This window comes from Aspergillus saccharolyticus, assembly GCF_003184585.1.
Source record: "Aspergillus saccharolyticus JOP 1030-1 unplaced genomic scaffold BP01scaffold_53, whole genome shotgun sequence".
Lineage (NCBI taxonomy): Eukaryota > Fungi > Ascomycota > Eurotiomycetes > Eurotiales > Aspergillaceae > Aspergillus > Aspergillus saccharolyticus.
Genome location: NW_020290663.1, coordinates 51,963 through 71,362, shown reverse-complemented (window position 1 = coordinate 71,362; position 19,400 = coordinate 51,963). Strand labels below are relative to the sequence as shown.

Sequence of the window (19,400 nt, the reverse complement as noted above, 5' to 3'; positions counted from 1 at the left end):
TGCTTCATCGAGCTCGCGGTTCCTGCTTCGCCTTTTTGTCTTTCAACTCTCTACGCTGCTCTGCGACTGTGTTATTCCCATTCACCATTCCCATCTCCCATGTCTGCAAGCTATCTCCATCCCCATCTTTTTCCTTAGTTCCCAACAGTGCACGATGTCACGTCCCCTTGGATGATGTAATCCTTCATAACACGCACGATGCAGCTCGATCCTTAGCAGTCTGCCTCAGGAATGGTGGCTTTCACCCTAACGCAACGTGGGGTTGTTCTCCGCGCTCGAATGTACGAGTCAGACATCCCGTCACTTTCACTCCTCACTCAGGAAGATAGAGAAATGTCTCCAATTTCTTCTCGCAGAGAGGAAGATCCTCGACTTCTGCTCGACAAAAAGGCTTCCAAAGCACATACACCAGGCCAGAAGGTTTCCGTCTCCAGACGGTTCAGAGACACCAACCAACCAACACAAAGACCGCCGAGTTCCTCCGATCAGCGAATTTGCAAGCCACTACTCACATCCGACATGTGGTAAACTGGACTTGGCTAATGCAGTTTGCCCTTTGATTCCTGGCCTCCATATTCTGAGGTTCCTCGCCCGCCTTGACGAAGCACTGGTAAGTTTTCACTCCTCCACTTCCACAGTTGACTTCTCGACTTGCTTCTTCTCTTTGATAGTAAAAATTTCTTCTCTTGACGGTTCTAACTTCTCGGAGTTGATTCAGATCTTAGCGAGCCATCTGGCTACGAATCGAGGTTCTCCTGATTCCGATGGTTGAGTGTACCATCTGTGCCGCTACGGGTTCCTTGAGGTTTATGAGTGTCCTGCGGTTGCTATAACATCGCGACATGTATATTCCTGACGAAATTGAGAGAAAGGAGCAAGACATTGACGCCTCTGTTGTACGGAGCGAGACAACCAAGTCAAGCCGAACATTTGCCGGCTCTACTCCATTCACGGGAGAAGATACCTTGGAAGCGCAGTCTCCGAAGGATAAGGAGTGCAAGGAGACAGAAGAGGAGATTCCGCAGGGCTACTGCCGCAGGGTGTGGGACTGGCTGAATTGCTTTGACCCAGTGTCTGTTGCTTACAGCATGACACTAGCTTCAATTAGTGGCTTGTTGAGAGATGAGGGAGTTCATCGTATTACCTCGCAACATTATCGCAGAAGTGTAAGACTGAGCAGGTGCGACGGTCGGGATCAGCACGGTTTCTTGAGTGTTTCTAGCTCGATGGATTCAAGGACGAAGCAACTTCTACAGAAACACTATGGTTTACGATAACTCCATTGTTCATGTCTATGTACAAGGACAAATCAGGACAAACCTTCATCGCGTTGTTAACAACAGCGGTACAAACATCACCAACCACGAATTAAGCGAATACCTACGGCTCCCCGAATTCCGTACCGAGACAGACATCAACAAAAAACTACTGGAGGTTATGAAACAATATCATAACGATTTTAAACAAGCACTTCAGAAGTTTACTGATGCAGTCTTACACCTTGAAAGTTGGGTCGAGCGTAGCTTCCCTTAGTTGGCGGACGACAAAAACGGTTGCGTTTCGAATGGGAATGGCTGTTCCCCGTACGCGCGGGAGGCTATGTTTCGGTGCCAGTCCCTGACTGGTGACCGCATCTAGCAGCTCAAGTCCGGATGCAGGCAGGATGTGTTTTCTGTCAGACTCATTTGAGATGGAACTGAAGCGAGTGGGGAGCTTTGTCGACTAGGACAGCTTGCTCGATAAACTGTATGTGGGTTCCGACGCGCAGGACACATTTTTGGATTTCTGTCCTACTGTGTATCTCATACCGGGCTTTGATGGCGCAGCTATCAATTCCCGTTATGTCCTCCTCCGCGGCACTTCTTTCAGGGAACGAGAAGACCTCACTATCCCTTTAAGAAGATAACGACTGTTGAGAGATGCTGAGCGTCAAGATATCTGGATATCTGTATCGTTCCTGGTGAGCATTTCGCATGTGAGTCCAGACAGATCTAAATTTGATCACAGAATGAAGGTAACATAAGCGATCGGACTGACCCTTTGAAAGTGCTAAACTTGGGCAAGAATTCGGCTCCGGGTAACACCATATGATTGCAGTGCTTATTTCGATCAGTTCTTGCGGGTCCTCTTGACTCACTCTCAGTGTCCAGCCAACAAACCACAGGTAGTCAGGAAAAAACTGAGGACTGCCTTGCACAGAACTCATGCGATATTCCACAGTTATCCGTAAGCTTCTTGCTAATCCCTTTGAGTCGAACAGCTCCTCTCCCAGCCTCACTTGTGAGAGATTTGTGGCGATTCCTCACTTGCTCATCCGCACGGGTCTGAAGTGTCGTTTAACACAGCTAGACAACTATTTCGAATGACTCAAGAGGCTTTCCAAGTTTCAGTCTTTGTTCACCAATGACTTCAATTTGATGTCTGAGCAAGCAGTTGGTGACTTTATCGCCTACATGCAGGGAGGTGAAGCCAGTGGTTTGAGCCGTGGACGTTGAGCGATACGGCTCGTGTTGGGGCTTTTCGAAACTACTTTGGAAGAAGACCAACATTATCTTATTCAATCTGTGACGGCTCAAAGGTGTCGATTCAAAAAAAGGACACCCAAGGTGTTCTTGGTCATGATGCTTTCACAACTCTATCCTGAACATTTTAACGTGATCTGGCCCAGATTTGCCACGTGTTGAGTTGGTCCTTCAGTTCCTGTCTCCGCAGCCCACAGTCGAGAATACGGAGTGAGCTCTTAGCAGCTCCTCGTGACTAGTGCTGGCCGACTACCTGATCGCGGGCAGGAGTGTGGCGGATTTCGCTGCTTGTCAACCTGTGACCGAGACGAAGTGGCCGTTTGACCCGACAACTTCCGCTATGCTCGTGGGGAAGGTTTTCAAACCAGCTCAACCGTTAACTGATCCTGCTCTTTTGCCTACGATCAATCAGAACCGCCCGGATCAGAATCCTGTCTCTGCCGCTACTGGGGCCAGCTGGCCAGAAGACCATATGATCACGTATTCTCCTTTCGGACCCAACTCCATTCGACGGATCCCAACACTTTCGTCGATCCTCACCTTTGCGTACGTAGAGTCCATTGCCGGCCGCTGAGGAGAATCAGGACGACAAGAAATTTGAACACAAAAAAGACTAAGTACTTCGGAATTCAAGACACCTGGCCCGCATAAGGACATCGAATGGAAGAAAGATTTGTGCCTAGGAACGAAACAGTCGAGGAGAATCCATGGGCAGAGTGGAATGAGGGCACAAACCCAGGTAGTGAGGTCAGATGGACACGGACACAAATCAATGCGTACACTGCATATAAGGCTTCACATCAGGCCTACCAACAGAGAGAGACAGTGTACGACAACCTCGCCCAAGGGCCCAACAACACCCAAGAGACTAGCGCCAATGATAATCTAATGCGTCCACACAGCCATTGCCTACGCCGAAGCAGCGATTTAGTAGGCTTTTATCTCTCTTCTGATGTCTTAACTCGTGACTGCTTACAAAAGAGGACTGCAGAAGGTAGAATTTATGTTCTACAAGAGAATTATTCTGCGAATGAATGTCTCTAATGATGACCTAACGGTGAAGATCAATATCTGTTTAATTCGTGTTACAGCCAGAAGACTACAGGTCACGGACTGAGAAGGCGAAGACATGCATCGATTAAACCCTGCCGAGAAGGTGCACCGCTGAGGGCAGTATCACCGTCGAACAGAAGTTTCTTCAGAAGAGCTGCCAGATGTGAGATTGCGGAGCCTTTCAAGGCAACGACAACCTCAGAACGAACCAAACTGACCTGTCCGACCCACGAGGGCTCCAAAAATCAGACTTCGTCACACGCAAAGAACTCGATGAACGGCGAGATTACATAGGGCCTAATGTACCAGAAATCCCATCATACATCAAATTGAAAAGATTGGGCCAGACTAGTATCGCTGCATTACGATATTCGATTCAAGCGCCTCAAGTAACACCGGATTAGCCACAATAAGACTCGAAAAGAAACCATGCGTTCCGCCATAGCTCGAAAGCTGGAATGTCAATTCTTCCCCATTTTGGTCATCTTGAAGCAGCTGCGTAATACGTTTCTGCGCCTTACGGTCTCTTGGTTCGGCCTTGCTGATCTTCCTATCGATTAGGGGTGCGATGCATGCCGCAACCTCAAAACTCGAGCTGTGTCTGCAGATCCTACACCTCCGCCTGCCAATCTATGAGCAATGCTTTGGTTGAAACTACGGCCATATCGGCCGCACTGTCCGTGACTCTGCGTCGTGGCGACGTCGTCAACTTGTGCCGAATATATGGCGTACTGTGACGCCGCCGCCGACGCCTTTTGTTCGTATGGAAAAACGCCATCGAATTAAGCTTGCCGGTTGATGATAAAAAACGACGTCAACTTCGTGCGTGCCCCGATTATCTCAAAGGCTATCCGGCGAGTTGAAGGCAAGCTCTAATCCATCAGGGATCAGTGTGTGAAACAAAAGATGAGTTTGGAAAGAGTGGATACAAAGGACAACCTTGCCGACGGCCTCAAAGCTGCTTTCTGTCTCTGACTTCCTACGTTTTAAAACTCTGGGTCTCATATATCGTTCGCGCCACTACTCGAAGGGAAGTCATGGTTGGTAGACGTCGACAGAATTGCGTCCGTGGTGGTGCGGGACCAGAAGTGCAACAACCGATAAAAGTTTTCCTGGAGGAAACCAAAGGGTAACTTAATGACGCCCAGCATCTTACGAAAGTATTCTCGAACTAGAAAGTGGCATCTGCGGATATTATTGATCAGAGGAGCATTGGAAAGACGTCGCAGGCTAAGGTCCGCGAGCGTGAGCATGAGACCCCTCTGCTACCATCCCGCTGCCGAGTCAATCAAGTCTCGATGATCATCGACCAATGTCCATAACATGGAGCGGAGTGCCTTTACAGCAATGCTCAGAATATTATAAAACGCTTAGCAATTGTGGTCTCCTGCTGTCTCATTGCGTTTCAATTGAAGAATCCTTCTATGGCGTGCAAGCTTACCCAGATCCGGATTAATAAACACCAGGAATTTGCACAGCGAGGTGCAGCAATAACCAGCTAGAACTCTGTATGCAGTTTATGAAGGCCTGACAAGCCTCTTCAGCACTTCATTTCTCAACTCGACTGCGCCTGTTGTGAACATTGTTAATGAGATGTATATGCCGCAACAGCAGTGAACGGAGAGCAGGACCCAAGCCTGCTTCTCCTAGCCAACAAATATTCTACCATCCACTACACATTCCCAGCCGCCCTACCACTTAAAGGTCTAGGAGCGATCTCGGATGCCCTCGTCGGTTGGATCAAGCGTACCTATAAGCATCAAAACTGACTCCGAATTTCACATTCTCAACGTCTCGCAAACTTCATCTGACATCTCGAACCTCTTTCTTTCACTCCCATCTTTTGAAGAGTCGACTATTTTGTGTTGTTCTTCCTCACCTAAGTCGCCTCACATTCAACACACTCTGACCGACCTCGTGTCCCTGATTCCTTCTATTTGACTACACTCCTTGCCATTACCTTGACCCTTTTTCGTCACTGCGTCGTTTCGCCATTCTTCTGCGATGAAGGAATCGATAGACCGTCCTGGTATTGTGCAGTTTGGAAAAGATGGTGTCTGCAAACATGAATTCCCCCGAGTAACACGTGGTTGACGGTGATGAGCCCGTGACAGAATGGCTCACCACTTCTGTGAATTTGTAGCTAGCCGTGCATCCAGAAACCTCACCCACCTTCCACGCTGCATCAAATGGAGTTGAGAAACCTGCAGGGTAATGGCTAAAGTCATTACAAGCGAGTTTGCCGACGAGCCTCATCAGGGCGTGACGCATGAGTTGAAAATTTCAAAAGACATCGAAGCTTGTCTGTGACCACTAGAGGCTGACCACAAACAAGCTTCAATTGCTCGATGCAGCAGAGATGGTGAGGTGAGGACGGAGTGATGGTCTAGAGCAGCTGTGTTCTGCCAGTCAAGAGGTTTTTGTATCGGTAGTGCTGTGTGGCTCCTGAGCATCGACCACAGAGGGGCCGAACCGAGATTCTCGGAATTTCAGTACTGCAAGACATGAAAGATCACCAGAACCAAGGCATTGCAGAGCCAGGTCGAATGCTGCCACATTTGTAGGGGTTGTATGCATCAAATATGGCGTCAACGCGAAGCAATTTACGCACACCTCAGCGGATCGAGAATCGAGGTATCGATCACGACCCCGTTGACTTTTGCCTACCGCAAACTAGATACAGCACAAGAGCAAAATCTTATATCTAGCAATGACAAATGAGCTTCTGTGCGCAGAAATTTGGCACGAATGCCGAGAATCTCATCCTCATTCGAGATGAAGACCCAATAGACCGGTGACACAATAGTATGCTATCTGTACCTGGATGGACTGGATCAACAGAAAACTGATGTGACGATAGCGCAGCGGCATCCATCAAGGCCGGTGTGCACATCTTGAGCAAGATCATGGTAGTAGTCCATCTTAACTTGTTTTCATTCTGTGCCCTTCTGACCTTTTCGGCACCGTGTGAATATAAGAGGAAGGCGGCCGAGCTTCTGCTGGGATAAATGCTCATGTACCAGATCAGACGTATTTTAGAAGCGACCAACCGATTAAAGGGACGGGCCTAAGTCCAAGGACAGCACCTACTTCAGGCAGCTTAATCTCAATATCAATACCACAAAGGCAGCGAAGACTAAATCGATATGTGTAAATATATCCTTGCCAATTGTGTCCGGAGGGTAGAGAATGCGACTTATCATCCGCCGCAGCAAGAAGGAATGGCTGAATGATAAGAAAACCAAGCTACTGTTCAAAGCTGGTTCCTAACAGCAAGCTCTGGTGATCAAGCCTCCAGTTATATCAGGATTCTGAGGGTCTTGGGGGTCAAATATAGTGTTTTTAGGGCTTTTCTTATATTCAAAAATACCTTTGCGTATGTTCCTTTGTCGGGTATCTGGGGGTTTATTTGTAGATGCAATTTCTCTAGTTATTCTGAACGTGTTTTTGCCCAGTGGCCGCGATGTCCTGCCGTACACGCAAACAACAACCACTCGTGAAGTGGTTACCATTGCCGATGTATTATCCTATCCCCAGGCAAGACCGCAGTATGTGGAGAAAGACTGCAAAGCGATTGTCGAGAAGCCTATTCAACTCTGCAACCTGCACATTCCTTATCTCTTGGCGCACCAACGATCGGCATGTTGTAGGAAGGGAGCTTTGGCAGTGATAGGTCAATTCCGTAGAACCGCATGTTTATTCCCCGCATGGAAATGTAACGACTCGGGCGTAGGTGGTGCAATCCCCACATAGTATACGTCCCTTACATATTGCACCTCGCGAGATCCAGCCTCCATGTTGTTGCTCACTCAACCGACAGACCTTAGCAGTGCAAGGAAGACTGATAATCCCAATTCACATCATGAGATTTGTGGCCCTTTCCTGCACAGTTGCGGTTGCATATGCCCTACAAGTCCTTCCGCCAGTCGAGTGGAATGCGACGGGGCTGTCGCGCGATGGATTCGACATTTGGGCAGTAGAGAAGAATATCTTCATCACCAGCACTTTTGCGTCCTGGCGTGACGAAAATGGGCTGACTCTGATCCCTCCCTCCGCTGGCGAGTTTGCGGAGACCTTTCGCCAGGATGTAGAAGAAATGACCAACACGTCTTGGGTACTTCGTGTGGTAGACACAGTCCAAATCAACGAGACGGGGATCTTCCTAGACTTTTTGAACAAACAGCAGGTCAACTTAACATATGAGAACAAGGAACCCACCGAGGAAGGTTATGAGCTCATCTTTGATGCTGGCCGAGCTTCTATTCGCGGTTCCGGTGCTCGGGGGATGTGGTGGGGAACACGGACATTTCTACAGCAATTGCTGATTCACGACCTGGAAACAGTCCCAGCCGGCCGAACACTGGACGCGCCTTCGTCTGTCACGCGGGGGTTCATGCTTGACGCGGGTCGCAAATGGTACTCTCCAGCATTTCTCAAAGACCTGTGCACGTACGCCTCGTTCTTTAAGTTGTCCGAGTTCCACTACCACAGCAGTGACAACTATCCGTTGAACCGCGGGCATAATGAGACGTGGTACGACGTCTATTCACAATTCTCATTGCGACCCGAGAGCTCGGATTTGCAGGGGTTGGTGCAAAGACCTAACGAGACGCTTTCGCGGGCGGATTTTGAAGACTTTCAATATCATTGCGCGCAACATGGAGTGACCGTCATTCCGGAGATCGAGGCACCGGGGCATGCACTGTCTATCACCAAGTGGAAGCCGGAATTGGCGCTGGAGTCGAAGGACCTCCTCAACTTGACGCACCCGGATACGGTACCGCTGGTCAAATCGATATGGTCGGATTTCCTCCCATGGTTTCAAACAAAAGAGGTTCATATCGGAGCGGATGAGTACGACGTCGCCCTGGCGGACGACTACATCGACTTTGTCAACGAGATGGCTCGCTTCATCAATGAGACCGCAGGGAAGAAGATCCGCATCTGGGGCACGAACGAGCCGTCGAGTACCCGTAAAATTTCCAAGGATGTCATCGTTCAGCACTGGCAATATGGCCAGTCAGATCCTGTCAGCCTTGCAGAAGATGGGTATGAGTTGATCAACTCCGAAGATTGGTGGGCTTACATGTCTCTAAAAAATGACCACATGCCCATCCTCCCAGCTCCGTATCCCCCTTTGTTCAACAATACTCGATTGTTGAATTTCGGAGGCGAGGAAGACTTGCAATGGGCGCCACCGTTGTTCAACCCGTATAATACCACCAGGCAGCCTGATCCGAGACGTGTCAAGGGAGCCATCATCGCAGCCTGGAATGATAATGGTCCCGACGCGACAACGCAGCTGGAGGCGTACTATGCCCTCCGTGACGGAATCCCAACATTTGCATCTCGTGTGTGGTCTGGTAACCGTGGTCAGGAGCTGGATGTATCGCGTTTGGCCGATTCAATGCGGTTGCTGAGTGCGAACGCCGTGGGGCAGAATCTGGATCGGCGACTTCTTGAAGAAACGAATCTAAGTGAAGGAGAACTGATTAGCTGGAATGCAATGAACAACGGCAGCACCAGCAAACTGCACCTGGGATATGGTAGTAAGGGAATGAATTATACGCTAGAGCTTAATGTGACTGGACCGTTTGCTCTCTCCTCCGAAGATGCAATGCTCAAATTGGGATTCGATGGTTCTTTGACATTTGTGTCGGATGGGTGGGAGTATCCTCTGCGATCTGTGTCTGAGTCTGATGGATTTGATCCCGCGTATCCAGGCCGAATCTGGGTCAACACGACATCCTCGACGCATGAACCCGTGGCTGTACCGTTGAGAAGCCTTATCACGATATGCACGGATGTTGTTGGTGGAAGTCGCGTCTGGATTGATGGCACCTTCGCAGGCAGGTTTGAGGTGTTTGTGTTTGGAGGAAAGAATACTCTCTTTTCCTGGAGTCAGATGGCGTTTGTCGCACCGTTGGACTGGATAGAGGGGAGTGTGCAGCACTTACGGCTCAGTTCCTACTAGTATGGACATCTAGGTAGTTAGAGTGAAGTCGAAGCGCATGATCTATGGTGATCGAATTATGGATACCAAGAAAATGAAGACTTGTAGTTGTTTCAAGCTTGAAGCCTTTGATGTGCATCGAATAAGAGGTGGAGGTGATGAATCTGGCAGCGCGCAAACTTGCCAAAGCTGATGGTGCCAGCTGGAGGATCATTCACTGTTAATTCCAGCTTTTTCATCCTCCGCCTTTCACCTTATATTTCCCATCCTTCCCTCCCACTTCTCTCAATTTTCGTTATCACCCCTTTTTCTCTCTTCTCTCTCCTCGTTTCATCTCTCCTTCTTCTCTCCCCTCGTTGGTCTTTCCTCACTCCTTTTACTCGAACAGCATGGAAGGTAAGAACTCTTTCGCATCGGCTGATGAACAGAATTGAGCTTACAACTCCGACCAGGGTTGCACTACAATCACTACAAGCCTTCGACGGGAGCTCGCTGGTTGGCCGTACGGGCTTTGGGATCTGCTGTATCGCTTCAAGCTACTCCGAGCACCAGACGAAGAGAGAGAACAACATACCAAGAAATTGTTGCCCTCGAAGCAGCCGCCAACCCAGTTCTCGGCACATATACAATCGACTCCGATCACATCAGATAAACAGAATCTACTCATTTCTCATCATCATCATTCCAAATCATCACAAACCCCCTGACCCTATCATCTACTCTCCCGACCAATACTCCGCAAACCGACTCTCCCCGCTTACGACCTTGATGAACTCCTCCGCAATGATCTGATCCGTCCGCTCGGACGGATGCAAGGCATCAAACCACAGAAACGAATCCGGACTATCGGATTTCACGCAGTCCGTCCCGTTGATGTTGCAATGGTACTCATACCCGGTGACATTCGCCGGCGCACTCCCATTCAGATACTGCGTGGGATTGTGGTAGATTTCTTGGATCTAGAACAGCCGCCATTAGCAATAGCCCCAGAAGGAAAAAGATGAACAATTCTCAGAGGAAGACAAATGATACTCAGTCCCGAGGAGAAGAAAAAAAGTTAAGCGCCTTCCGCCTCGCCCCCAAAAAGATAGACTCACCAAAGAATAAACATCAAAAACCGCCACCTCCACCCCAGGCCACCTTTGATTCAAGACCACCTCTGCGGCTGTGCGCCACCGAAATGCCTCATTCACCAACACCACCTGACCCTCCATCCTGCCCGAAATTTCCGTCAGATTGGCCGGCTTATCCGGCCAGTATTTACTCGGCCCGATGCCGCCGTTCTCGGGGGTGGCGTACAGCGGTGTCAGCTGTAGGGGGATGACGTTCATGAGAATGAAGTATTTTGCTCTGCTGTCTCCTTGACCCTGTTTGGTGGGAGGGGGGTTGGGAGTGTGCGCGGTGGTGGTGGTGGTGGTGGTAGCATTATACACCCCATCCAAAACCTCATACACACAATCCACATAGTCCACAACCGTGGCATTATTCAGCTGCGAGTCCGTCAGAAACGCATTATTCCCCAGATCATTCGTTCCGATCCATAGCGCGTAGACAGTCTCATCAGCGGGGAGGTTGAGGAAGGGCTGGTGGGTGGTCGGGTCGGTGTAGTGGGCGTCGGCGGTGAAGGCGGGGACCTCATACTCTCGCACCGAAGGATATAAATGGCCGGCGGAATCGTAGGGACGGGCGATGATGGCGTTGGAGCAGGTGGCGCCCGAGACGGCGTAATTGTAGCGGGTTTTGATGGCGGGGTGGTAGGCTGCGACGTAGTGAGGCCAGATATAGCCGCCGGAGGAGGAGATGTTGGCCTTCCCCGGGGTTCAGTATGCCAGAAGTAGTTATGTTTGTTGGCGAGGGGGGGAGCTGGTTTAAATATGGGGTTTGAGGTGAGTGGGGTTGACACAGTGCTGACTTACCTCCGGTTCAACCCATCCCACCGGTGGAGCGGAATTATTATGCGTCTGAAAGTAGGAGAAACGCGTATCGTCAGTGTAGCTGTCCCCGAAGGTGACCAAACTTGTGAATTGGCGGGGGCCCCAGTTGGCGGCGGCGGCGGGGACTTCCAGCCCTAAGAGCGGCAGCAGCAGGGCTGCGCGGAAGGCGGGCACAGGCATGTGTCGCATGGTCGGAATAGTTGCACAAAGGCTCAGAAGTGCAAAGCAGAAACTTCATTGAGTCGCCAACCACCAGACTGGGATCTGTTTATAACTTATGGGCCACAGCCGGGAAATCTGTTCCTGTTGTCAACACTTTGTACATTATAGTGGCGACGGGTCTCCCATTTAGCCGGCTGCGGATGCCGCTTCCGGTCATGGGGATGCCTTCGGCTCCGGCTCTCCAATGTCCCTCTGTCGCAGCTCGCACTGCAGAATGATGACGGTGGGTACATGTGGCACTCATCTTGATTTGATTGCGGGGTTTCTATGTGCTGGTGCTGCAAATGTGGATTTATCCGGAGGCGAGGGGGTGAGTTGTGCCAATCTGTGATGGGGTTTTCCCGCCTATAGATATCGCTTGGCAGTTTGCCCGCATCTCAAAGGCTTAGCCGAAGGTTATCCCGGTTTGGAGCTGGCATAAATTGTAGGCAGTTTAGGCGAGACGTGGGAAGAAGAATTGGGTTGCAGACGGGGGGAACACTTGGATTCGATTCCAGTTACAGGAGCGGAGGGCTTAAGCGGTGTCTTGATGGAATTTCGCCATGCTAACTTACTAGGATTTTTTTTAGTTCACTGGTATGTGATGATTATTTGTAGATGTATGATAGGATCTTGCTGATATATGTATGCTCGAGTGATTTACAATTGTATGAAAGGGGTGGTCGTACGCAGAGGCCAGTTCTGAAATACTATAGTTATATGCTCTGTACTGTTCCTGAGAACAGTCCTTCTGAATCTTCCGACTCGAGCGGTCCGCTTTCTCCGCACCCCATTAAATTTAAAGCTTCACAACCACGAACATCATGGAGTTTAACTGATGAACATGTCAGAAAGAAGTGCTTTTGACGACAATCATCTCACATTTAACAACTGTTGTCTTACAGCTAGAGCTACTACGGTATGGCAAAGCTTGCCGAACAAGACACCGAAGCACACCCCTCCGATTGCTCATTAAGCTGCGTATTAAGCTACTGAACGTGGTTTGGCTGTTTCATATGATGAAATTATCATTTTCTATTTCGATGTACTTTTCTCTCTTCTCTAATCTTTTCATTTATACACGGCCTGTAAGACCTTGATTTCTACTTTAATTAGAGGGTAGTTTATATAGACTAACCTACGTCCTATCGCTGTAGCCGTTGTAGATATCAGCCAAGTGAAGAATTTTGATACGCATCACCCCCACTATGGATTTCCAGCCTCAGCAACACAACATTCAAAGATGACCAGGACGCGTATACCCACACTGGGAGTGGAGCAATGCCTCTGCGCGACATCCACACAGGCACGCAGCATGTCCCAACCATCCTAATCAGAGAATAAAATGGGTAAGCATAATGTTATAGACGGACCATACTCCGAAACGGTGGGTTCCCCACATTTTGGGGTGTAGCTGAGAATACAATGCTGTCAAAGCGACGTATGCCTGCCGCTCATAGCTGAGTCTGATATTTCCCACCACTGCTGCCATTAAGGAAGCTCATATTGGTATCAATCCTCGCGATCAACAGATCGTTTTCTCATTACCCGGCTTGCCGCATGAATTGGCCAGAGGGCTGTACATACATTCATTGGGAAGAGAGGGTAGGGAGCACAAGCGACTATTTCCATTTACACTGATTCCTCTCCGGTTATCAGAATCCCTGCTCACGATATGTTGAGCAGCTACCACAAGGTCCCCGCCATGTACCCAGCTTCGACCCGTCTCAACCAATTTGCAACTTATCGAAGAAGAGATCGATATACCCAAAGTATCATGTCACAACCTGGAATGTCCAAGTACGCCCAACTCAATATTCCCAACTCAGAGTGTAAACCCACCCAACGCACCCAAGTATGAGGTGCACCCGGAACTCCCTCTCAAATGCACTACCACGATCAGCCTCTCATCTCCAACAACAAACAATCACGCTCACCATCATCCTCATCCTCATGGCTTCATATCCTTGCAATCGCGCGCCTCATGGCCGCGCTGGTGGCAGTTGCGACAGATCTGATCGGGACAGACGCGCGCGATATGGCCGAGCTTCAGGCAGGTGTAGCAGCGGGGTACGGGGCATGCATCAGAGCGATGGTCCTCGCCACCGCAGTTTTCGCAGGGGTCCATTTATTGCTTCTTAGCGGGTAAGGGTGTTGAATGAAGCGAAAAGTCGGCAGATTGTGCTCCTGATTTCTCCGGAGAGATGATATGTTGAGGCAGGCTAAGAAGAGGTCTGATGGTTGTGTGGACTGCAACAAATGGGTACGAGGTGGTTATTCTTGGAACGCCTTTGATGTACTCATTGATGTGTTTCCCAGTGATGTCACGACACTGGCGTTTTGTGTCTTACTCACAGAGAATAATGGAATGGGAATCATTGTGGTCTCTTCCTTCACATTAGGGGTGAATAATGGTTGGTATAGCGTGGGGATGTAACGGTGGCACTTGCATAGATCCCTTTCCGCATCCGCATCGGTAACTATAACTACAACTACAGTGTAGTAATGCTGACCTTTGATGTCATTGCCTATTGAGCATGTTGGGCAAGTCTGGAAAGGCATCCTGAACATTTTATTTTTGTCCGCATAATTGAGGGTATGCAAAATTGGAGTCCCTCCGATGTCATCCAACCCAAAATTAGGGTGTGGCGATCTTTTGCGGGGAAAAGCGCCTCTCCACCGCTGCCTCGGTTATTTCTCGCCCTTGAAGTACCTTATGCAGTATACACTGTGCATTAATAGGGTCATTCTCCCGGGTTGACTGCCATACAATGCATGAAAGGATGCGATTCTCAGTCTAAGAACATTCCTCTGCTTTATCAGAGATAATCCCACTCCATGGATTATTGGATAGATTGTACAGACCATTCCAGGCCGGGGTTGGGATCTCAATCCCAGTAGCACAAAAGCCTCGGCATTTCCGCCGATAACAAACCCAAGCTTTTCCCGCAATGCGCTCGTAAGCTGTACTTATTTCCCCGGTCCTCCATTACCCCCGTCTTCTTGTTTTTCTGTCCTTTGCCTATTTTCTCACTTACATCTCTATTCTCCCAATCACACTTTCTAACCACCGTAAATTCCTCGAAGACAATACTAGAAAGATGGTCTTCGGCCCCCCCAAAACGGCGGGCAAACTGTCACCCATCCCCGACAGCATCTCACTCGCCGAGTTCATGCTTACCGATCTCCACGGCCGCAATCCCCTTGGCTACTCGCAGAACCCTTTTACGTGTGGAGTCACCGGAAAGACCTACCCCTGGCTGGATGTGGTAGATCGCGTTGAACACCTGGCGCGCTCGCTCTCCAATCGCTTCGACTGGAAGCCCAACGCAGGCAGCGAGTGGGACAAGACCCTGGCGATTTTCAGTGTAAACACCGTACGTTGACACGACCAAGGTTATTTACAAGACCTAGTTAGCTAATCTGGCATTTCCCAGATCGATACATTAACGCTCTCCTGGGCTGTACATCGACTGGGCGGAGTGGTCAGCCCCGCCAACGCGGCCTACTCAGCGGCGGAGTTGAAGTACCAGTTGCAGGACTCCAAGGCTACGGTGCTGTTCACTTGTTTGCCGCTGCTGAAGACGGCGCTCGAGGCTGCGGATGCCGCCGGCCTGTCCCGGGATCGCATCTTCCTGCTCGAGGTGCCGCAGCAACTCACCCCGGGAGTCAAGGCCCCCGCGCAGTTCAAGACAGTCGATCAATTGATCGAGGCGGGCAAAGCACTACCAAAGGTTGAGGCGCTGAATTGGGGCCCCGGGGAGGGCGCCCGTCGGACGGCGTTCTTGTGCTATTCGAGTGGGACGTCGGGGTTGCCGGTAAGTGCTTATGCTTACAATAGAATCCGACCCAACATCCCTATGAACAGGACTAACCATCTGGGAAACGTAGAAAGGCGTCATGGTCTCACACCGCAATGTGATCGCCAATGTGCTACAGATCAAAGCCTTCGAGCAGGATTACCGCGACTCGCGCAAGGATCCCGGCACGCAAGGGGAGCCCACCGACGTTGTCATGTGTTTACTGCCCCAGAGCCACATTTACTCCCTCGTCGTGATGTGCCACGCGGGTCCGTGGAGAGGCGACAAAGTGGTGGTTCTGCCCAGGTTTGAGCTTGACTCGTTCTTGGCCTGCATACAGGATTTCAAGATCACCTCGTTGTTCGTGGTGAGTCAATTCGGGCGGGACCGCGGCTAAGAGGGTGTTATGCTGATGGAACGCTTAGGTCCCTCCCATCCTCATCAATATGATCCGCAATGCAGAGACGTGCGCCAAGTACGATCTCAGTGCCGTCAAGTCGGTCTTCACTGGTGCCGCGCCGCTGGGGATGGAAACTGCCGAAGACTTCCAGAAGCTCTACCCTAAGGTGACGATACGACAAGGATACGGTAAGACGATCCACCTTTCACCATCCGCCTTATGGCTAATGCTGTGCAGGTCTAACGGAGACGTCGACGGTCGTCACCTCCACGCATCCGTGGGATGTATGGTTCGGGTCCTCGGGCACAATCCTGCCGGGCGTGGAAGCCCGGATCGTGACCCCCGAGGGCGAGGAGATTACCAGCTACGAGACCCCTGGCGAGCTTGTCGTGCGCAGCCCCAGCGTGGTCCTGGGCTATCTGAACAACGACACAGCCACCAAGGAAACGTTCAAAGACGGCTGGATGTATACCGGAGACGAAGCCGTGATCCGTTTGAGCCCCAAGAAGACCGAACACGTCTTCATCGTCGATCGCATCAAGGAATTGATCAAGGTCAAGGTGAGTGGAGCGCCCCTGATCTCTTGCTTGCTTGCTTGCTATAGAGATGGCTGCTGACGGGTCAACGTGCATAGGGACTACAAGTCGCGCCCGCCGAACTAGAGGCTCATCTTTTGACCCATCCCGCTGTGGCGGATTGTGCGGTCATCGCGATCCCCGACGATGCCGCTGGCGAGGTACCCAAGGCGATTGTGGTGAAGTCGCCGTCCGCAACGGGCAGTGACGAGGAGGTGATCCAGTCTATCAAGAAGCACGTGGAAGACCACAAAGCCCGGCACAAATGGCTGAAGGGTGGTGTGCGCTTCCTCGATGTCATTCCTAAGAGCCCGAGCGGCAAGATTCTGCGTCGTTTGCTGCGAGACCAGGAGAAGGAGGCCCGGAGACAGGCTGGCTCGAGACTTTAGGCATCGTTTGGAAGACGCGAAGAGTGTGGCGGACTCAGATGGAAGGTCTGCGAGACAGACCTTTCTATACATTTATAGGTATATATTGAATTTGTGTAGATAGTGAACGCGATATAGTAGATAGCAGTGGAATGACCGATCACAACGAAGCATCTGGCTCTTTCTCCACCGGCTGGGAGCTTCGAAACCTTCCGCAGCGATGTTTGCAGTGTTTGGCTCGATCGCGGGGAAGAAATGAATTTCTAAGCGGGGGGATCTCAGCGAAGAAAAAAAATACTCCCATTGCCTCTGCTTCTTGCCTCTTCCTCTCATGGCATTTAATTTCTCATTTCTTCTCCATTGACCTCTTCTGACTGTCGCAGTAGAGACTTGAATTGCCTGTGCCTATCTATCCATCATCTCCTGTCGTGCTTCCTTCCCCTCTCCCCCCTCCCCCCAGCGCATACTCATCATGTCCTCTCAAGAACGCCGTGAGGACGAAGACGCCTACATCCAGGCCGACGAGGCCGAGGAAGTCTTCCATCGCGATGAGGACCAGCCCATGGAGTCCGATGGTGAAGACGAAGACCAGGCCATGACCTACGAGGAGCAAGAAATCACACTCGAGAACGACTCCGCCGCCCACTTCGACAGCCATACCGACTCGGTCTTCTGCATTGCGCAGCACCCCATCCACAACCAGATTGTCATCACGGGCTCCGGTGACGACAAGGCTTACATTTTCGACTCGACGCCCAACGCCGTGCGGCCCCTCCTTCCCCAGAGCTACGAGTCCAACCCCCAACCGAAACAAGAGCGCGAGTCCCTGCAACCGCTGGCGGAGCTGGTCGGCCACACGGACACCGTGAACGGGGTTGCTTTCACCGAGCCCAAAGGCGAGTACGTCGTGACCGCCGGCCTGGACGGCAAACTGCGGGCCTACCGGGACACGACGCCGCAGCTTACCGGCCTCGCGTGGGAGCTGGTCGCTGAGACCCAGGAGGTGGAGGAGATCAACTGGGTGGCCGTGTGCCCCAACGTGAAAGGCGACGAGGAGAAGAAGAACGTGGTCGCCCTCGGCGCCAACGACGGTAGCGCCTGGGTCTTCCGCATCGACCACACCGACGCCGCCCAGCCCATCTCCATCATCCAGACCTTCTTCCAGCACACCGCCTCCTGCACGGCCGGCGCCTGGACCCCCGACGGCAATCTGCTGGGCACCGTTTCTGAGGATGGCAGCTTCTACGTCTACGACGTCTTCGGCGCCGCTGCGGCCGCGGGTGTCGCCTCCTCCGCCGGCACGAGCGCCGTCGTCGGTCTCACGCCCGAGGACCAGCGCTTCGCCGTCGACGGCGGCCTGTACTCGATCGCCATTTCCCCGGGCGGTGCCATCGCCGCCGTCGGCGGAGCCGAGGGTCACATCAAGGTCGTGGGTCTGCCGCGATTGACCGGGGGCGCTGCTACCGGCAAGGCCAAGGGCAAGGCGGCGTCGCAGGCGCAGACCGGCGCTTCTGCGGCGGGCACGCTGCTCGCCTCCCTGCAGGCGCAGTCCGATGGGGTCGAGACGCTCTCCTTTTCCTCCCCGCCGCTGACTCTGCTCGCGGCGGGCTCGGTCGACGGCTCGATCGCGCTGTTCGACGCGGCGCATCGCTTCGCCGTGCGCCGGCACATCCGCGAGGCGCACGAGGGCGCCGTCGTCAAGGTCGAGTTCCTGCAGAACCGCGCCGGCGTCGGCTCCGCGCCTCCCCGCGCGGGCCCGCTGGCCGCTGCCTCGGCCCCGCAGAGCCAGTCGTGGCTGCTCACCTCGGTCGGCATGGACGGGATCGTCAGACGGTGGGACGCGCGTGGTGGCACCGCTGCGGCGGGGCACGGGTTGTTGAAGGAGTGGAAGGGTCATTTGGGTCTGGTGGAGAACTCGGAGGGCGAGCAGTCGGGTGGTATCATGGCGTTTGTGCAGAGCGCGGATGGTAAGCGGGTGGTGACGGCGGGTGATGATGGTATTTCCCTGGTTTTCGAGGAGTGATTGTATCTCGGTTTGAATGTGGTTTTGCTTGTTATGATTAGACTTTAAAGTCATGTATAGATGTGCGGTGCGGCTGGCTGTCAGCTGGGAGATTTTACTATTATGAATGATACCTTATCCGATGACCATTACTTGCTCTACAATTGGCTGTTCCTTAGTGTACTCGGAATACGACGACGACAACTGGCACAATCACTTCCAACCTAAGGTAACCTACAATCATACCCCCTCGCTGACCATCCATTAATCAGCACCGAGCAACGGAGTAGGTAGCCTCTACGTATTGCGAATACAGTAAACCAGGACAAACATTGAATCACGATATCTATGTACAAACCTAATCTCTTCAGCATCCATCATATCAGACAATCGCCCTTCCTACGAAGGATTCCCAAGCTCCACCTCTATCTCGAAAGAAACCTCATAAGACAGAAACTGAACCTCCGCGTGCCTGCTTCCAGCTCAAAACACTTCCCACCAATATAGCATCACAGCCCACAGCACTGGAGCAACGCACCCATCCCCTTCCTCATATCAACCACGCTCCCGTGGCGACCCGGACGAGGGTACG

The 19,400-nt window shown here is 51.6% G+C and overlaps 5 protein-coding genes across 5 annotated transcripts; 3 read left to right on the top strand and 2 right to left on the bottom strand.

The window, feature by feature from the left end:
• Window positions 1-7,437: 7,437 nt before the first annotated feature.
• BP01DRAFT_408395 (beta-N-acetylhexosaminidase) lies at window positions 7,438-9,549 on the top strand (the record flags this gene model as incomplete). Its single annotated transcript, XM_025578815.1, has 1 exon — window positions 7,438-9,549. The coding sequence occupies one exon, from the start codon at window positions 7,438-7,440 to the stop codon at window positions 9,547-9,549; it is 2,112 nt and encodes a 703-aa protein (XP_025427048.1).
• A 672-nt stretch (window positions 9,550-10,221) lies between these two features.
• On the bottom strand, window positions 10,222-11,642 carry BP01DRAFT_408390 (SGNH/GDSL hydrolase family protein; the record flags this gene model as incomplete). Its single annotated transcript, XM_025578814.1, has 4 exons — window positions 10,222-10,487; window positions 10,626-10,881; window positions 10,960-11,336; window positions 11,445-11,642. The coding sequence occupies 4 exons, from the start codon at window positions 11,640-11,642 to the stop codon at window positions 10,245-10,247; spliced, it is 1,074 nt and encodes a 357-aa protein (XP_025427047.1). The 3' UTR covers window positions 10,222-10,244.
• A 1,568-nt stretch (window positions 11,643-13,210) lies between these two features.
• BP01DRAFT_360747 (uncharacterized protein) lies at window positions 13,211-14,214 on the bottom strand. Its single transcript, XM_025575982.1, has 2 exons — window positions 13,601-14,214; window positions 13,211-13,553 (listed from the first exon to the last, which is right to left on the bottom strand). The coding sequence occupies exon 1, from the start codon at window positions 13,789-13,791 to the stop codon at window positions 13,615-13,617; it is 177 nt and encodes a 58-aa protein (XP_025427046.1). The 5' UTR covers window positions 13,792-14,214; the 3' UTR covers window positions 13,211-13,553; window positions 13,601-13,614.
• A 476-nt stretch (window positions 14,215-14,690) lies between these two features.
• On the top strand, window positions 14,691-16,964 carry BP01DRAFT_328570 (acyl--CoA ligase). The gene is made up of 6 exons (XM_025572952.1): window positions 14,691-15,040; window positions 15,101-15,481; window positions 15,555-15,830; window positions 15,889-16,051; window positions 16,101-16,423; window positions 16,498-16,964. Exons 1-6 carry the CDS (start codon window positions 14,765-14,767, stop codon window positions 16,825-16,827), a joined length of 1,749 nt encoding a protein of 582 aa, XP_025427045.1. The 5' UTR covers window positions 14,691-14,764; the 3' UTR covers window positions 16,828-16,964.
• A 151-nt stretch (window positions 16,965-17,115) lies between these two features.
• On the top strand, window positions 17,116-18,949 carry BP01DRAFT_349977 (WD40 repeat domain-containing protein). Its single transcript, XM_025573774.1, has one exon. The coding sequence runs from the start codon at window positions 17,279-17,281 to the stop codon at window positions 18,827-18,829; it is 1,551 nt and encodes a 516-aa protein (XP_025427044.1). The 5' UTR covers window positions 17,116-17,278; the 3' UTR covers window positions 18,830-18,949.
• Window positions 18,950-19,400: the final 451 nt, after the last annotated feature.

What these genes read in the sequence shown, in the direction of transcription:
- BP01DRAFT_349977 (XM_025573774.1), top strand. Translation starts at nt 17,279, where the DNA reads ATGTCCTCTCAAGAACGCCGTGAGGACGAAGACGCCTACATCCAGGCC.
- BP01DRAFT_360747 (XM_025575982.1), bottom strand. Translation starts at nt 13,791, where the DNA reads ATGGACCCCTGCGAAAACTGCGGTGGCGAGGACCATCGCTCTGATGCA.
- BP01DRAFT_328570 (XM_025572952.1), top strand. Translation starts at nt 14,765, where the DNA reads ATGGTCTTCGGCCCCCCCAAAACGGCGGGCAAACTGTCACCCATCCCC. An exon ending in GACGATACGACAAGGATACG is followed by an intron (nt 16,052 to 16,100) that starts GTAAGACGATCC and finishes AATGCTGTGCAG; the next exon opens with GTCTAACGGAGACGTCGACG. An exon ending in AGGAATTGATCAAGGTCAAG is followed by an intron (nt 16,424 to 16,497) that starts GTGAGTGGAGCG and finishes CAACGTGCATAG; the next exon opens with GGACTACAAGTCGCGCCCGC.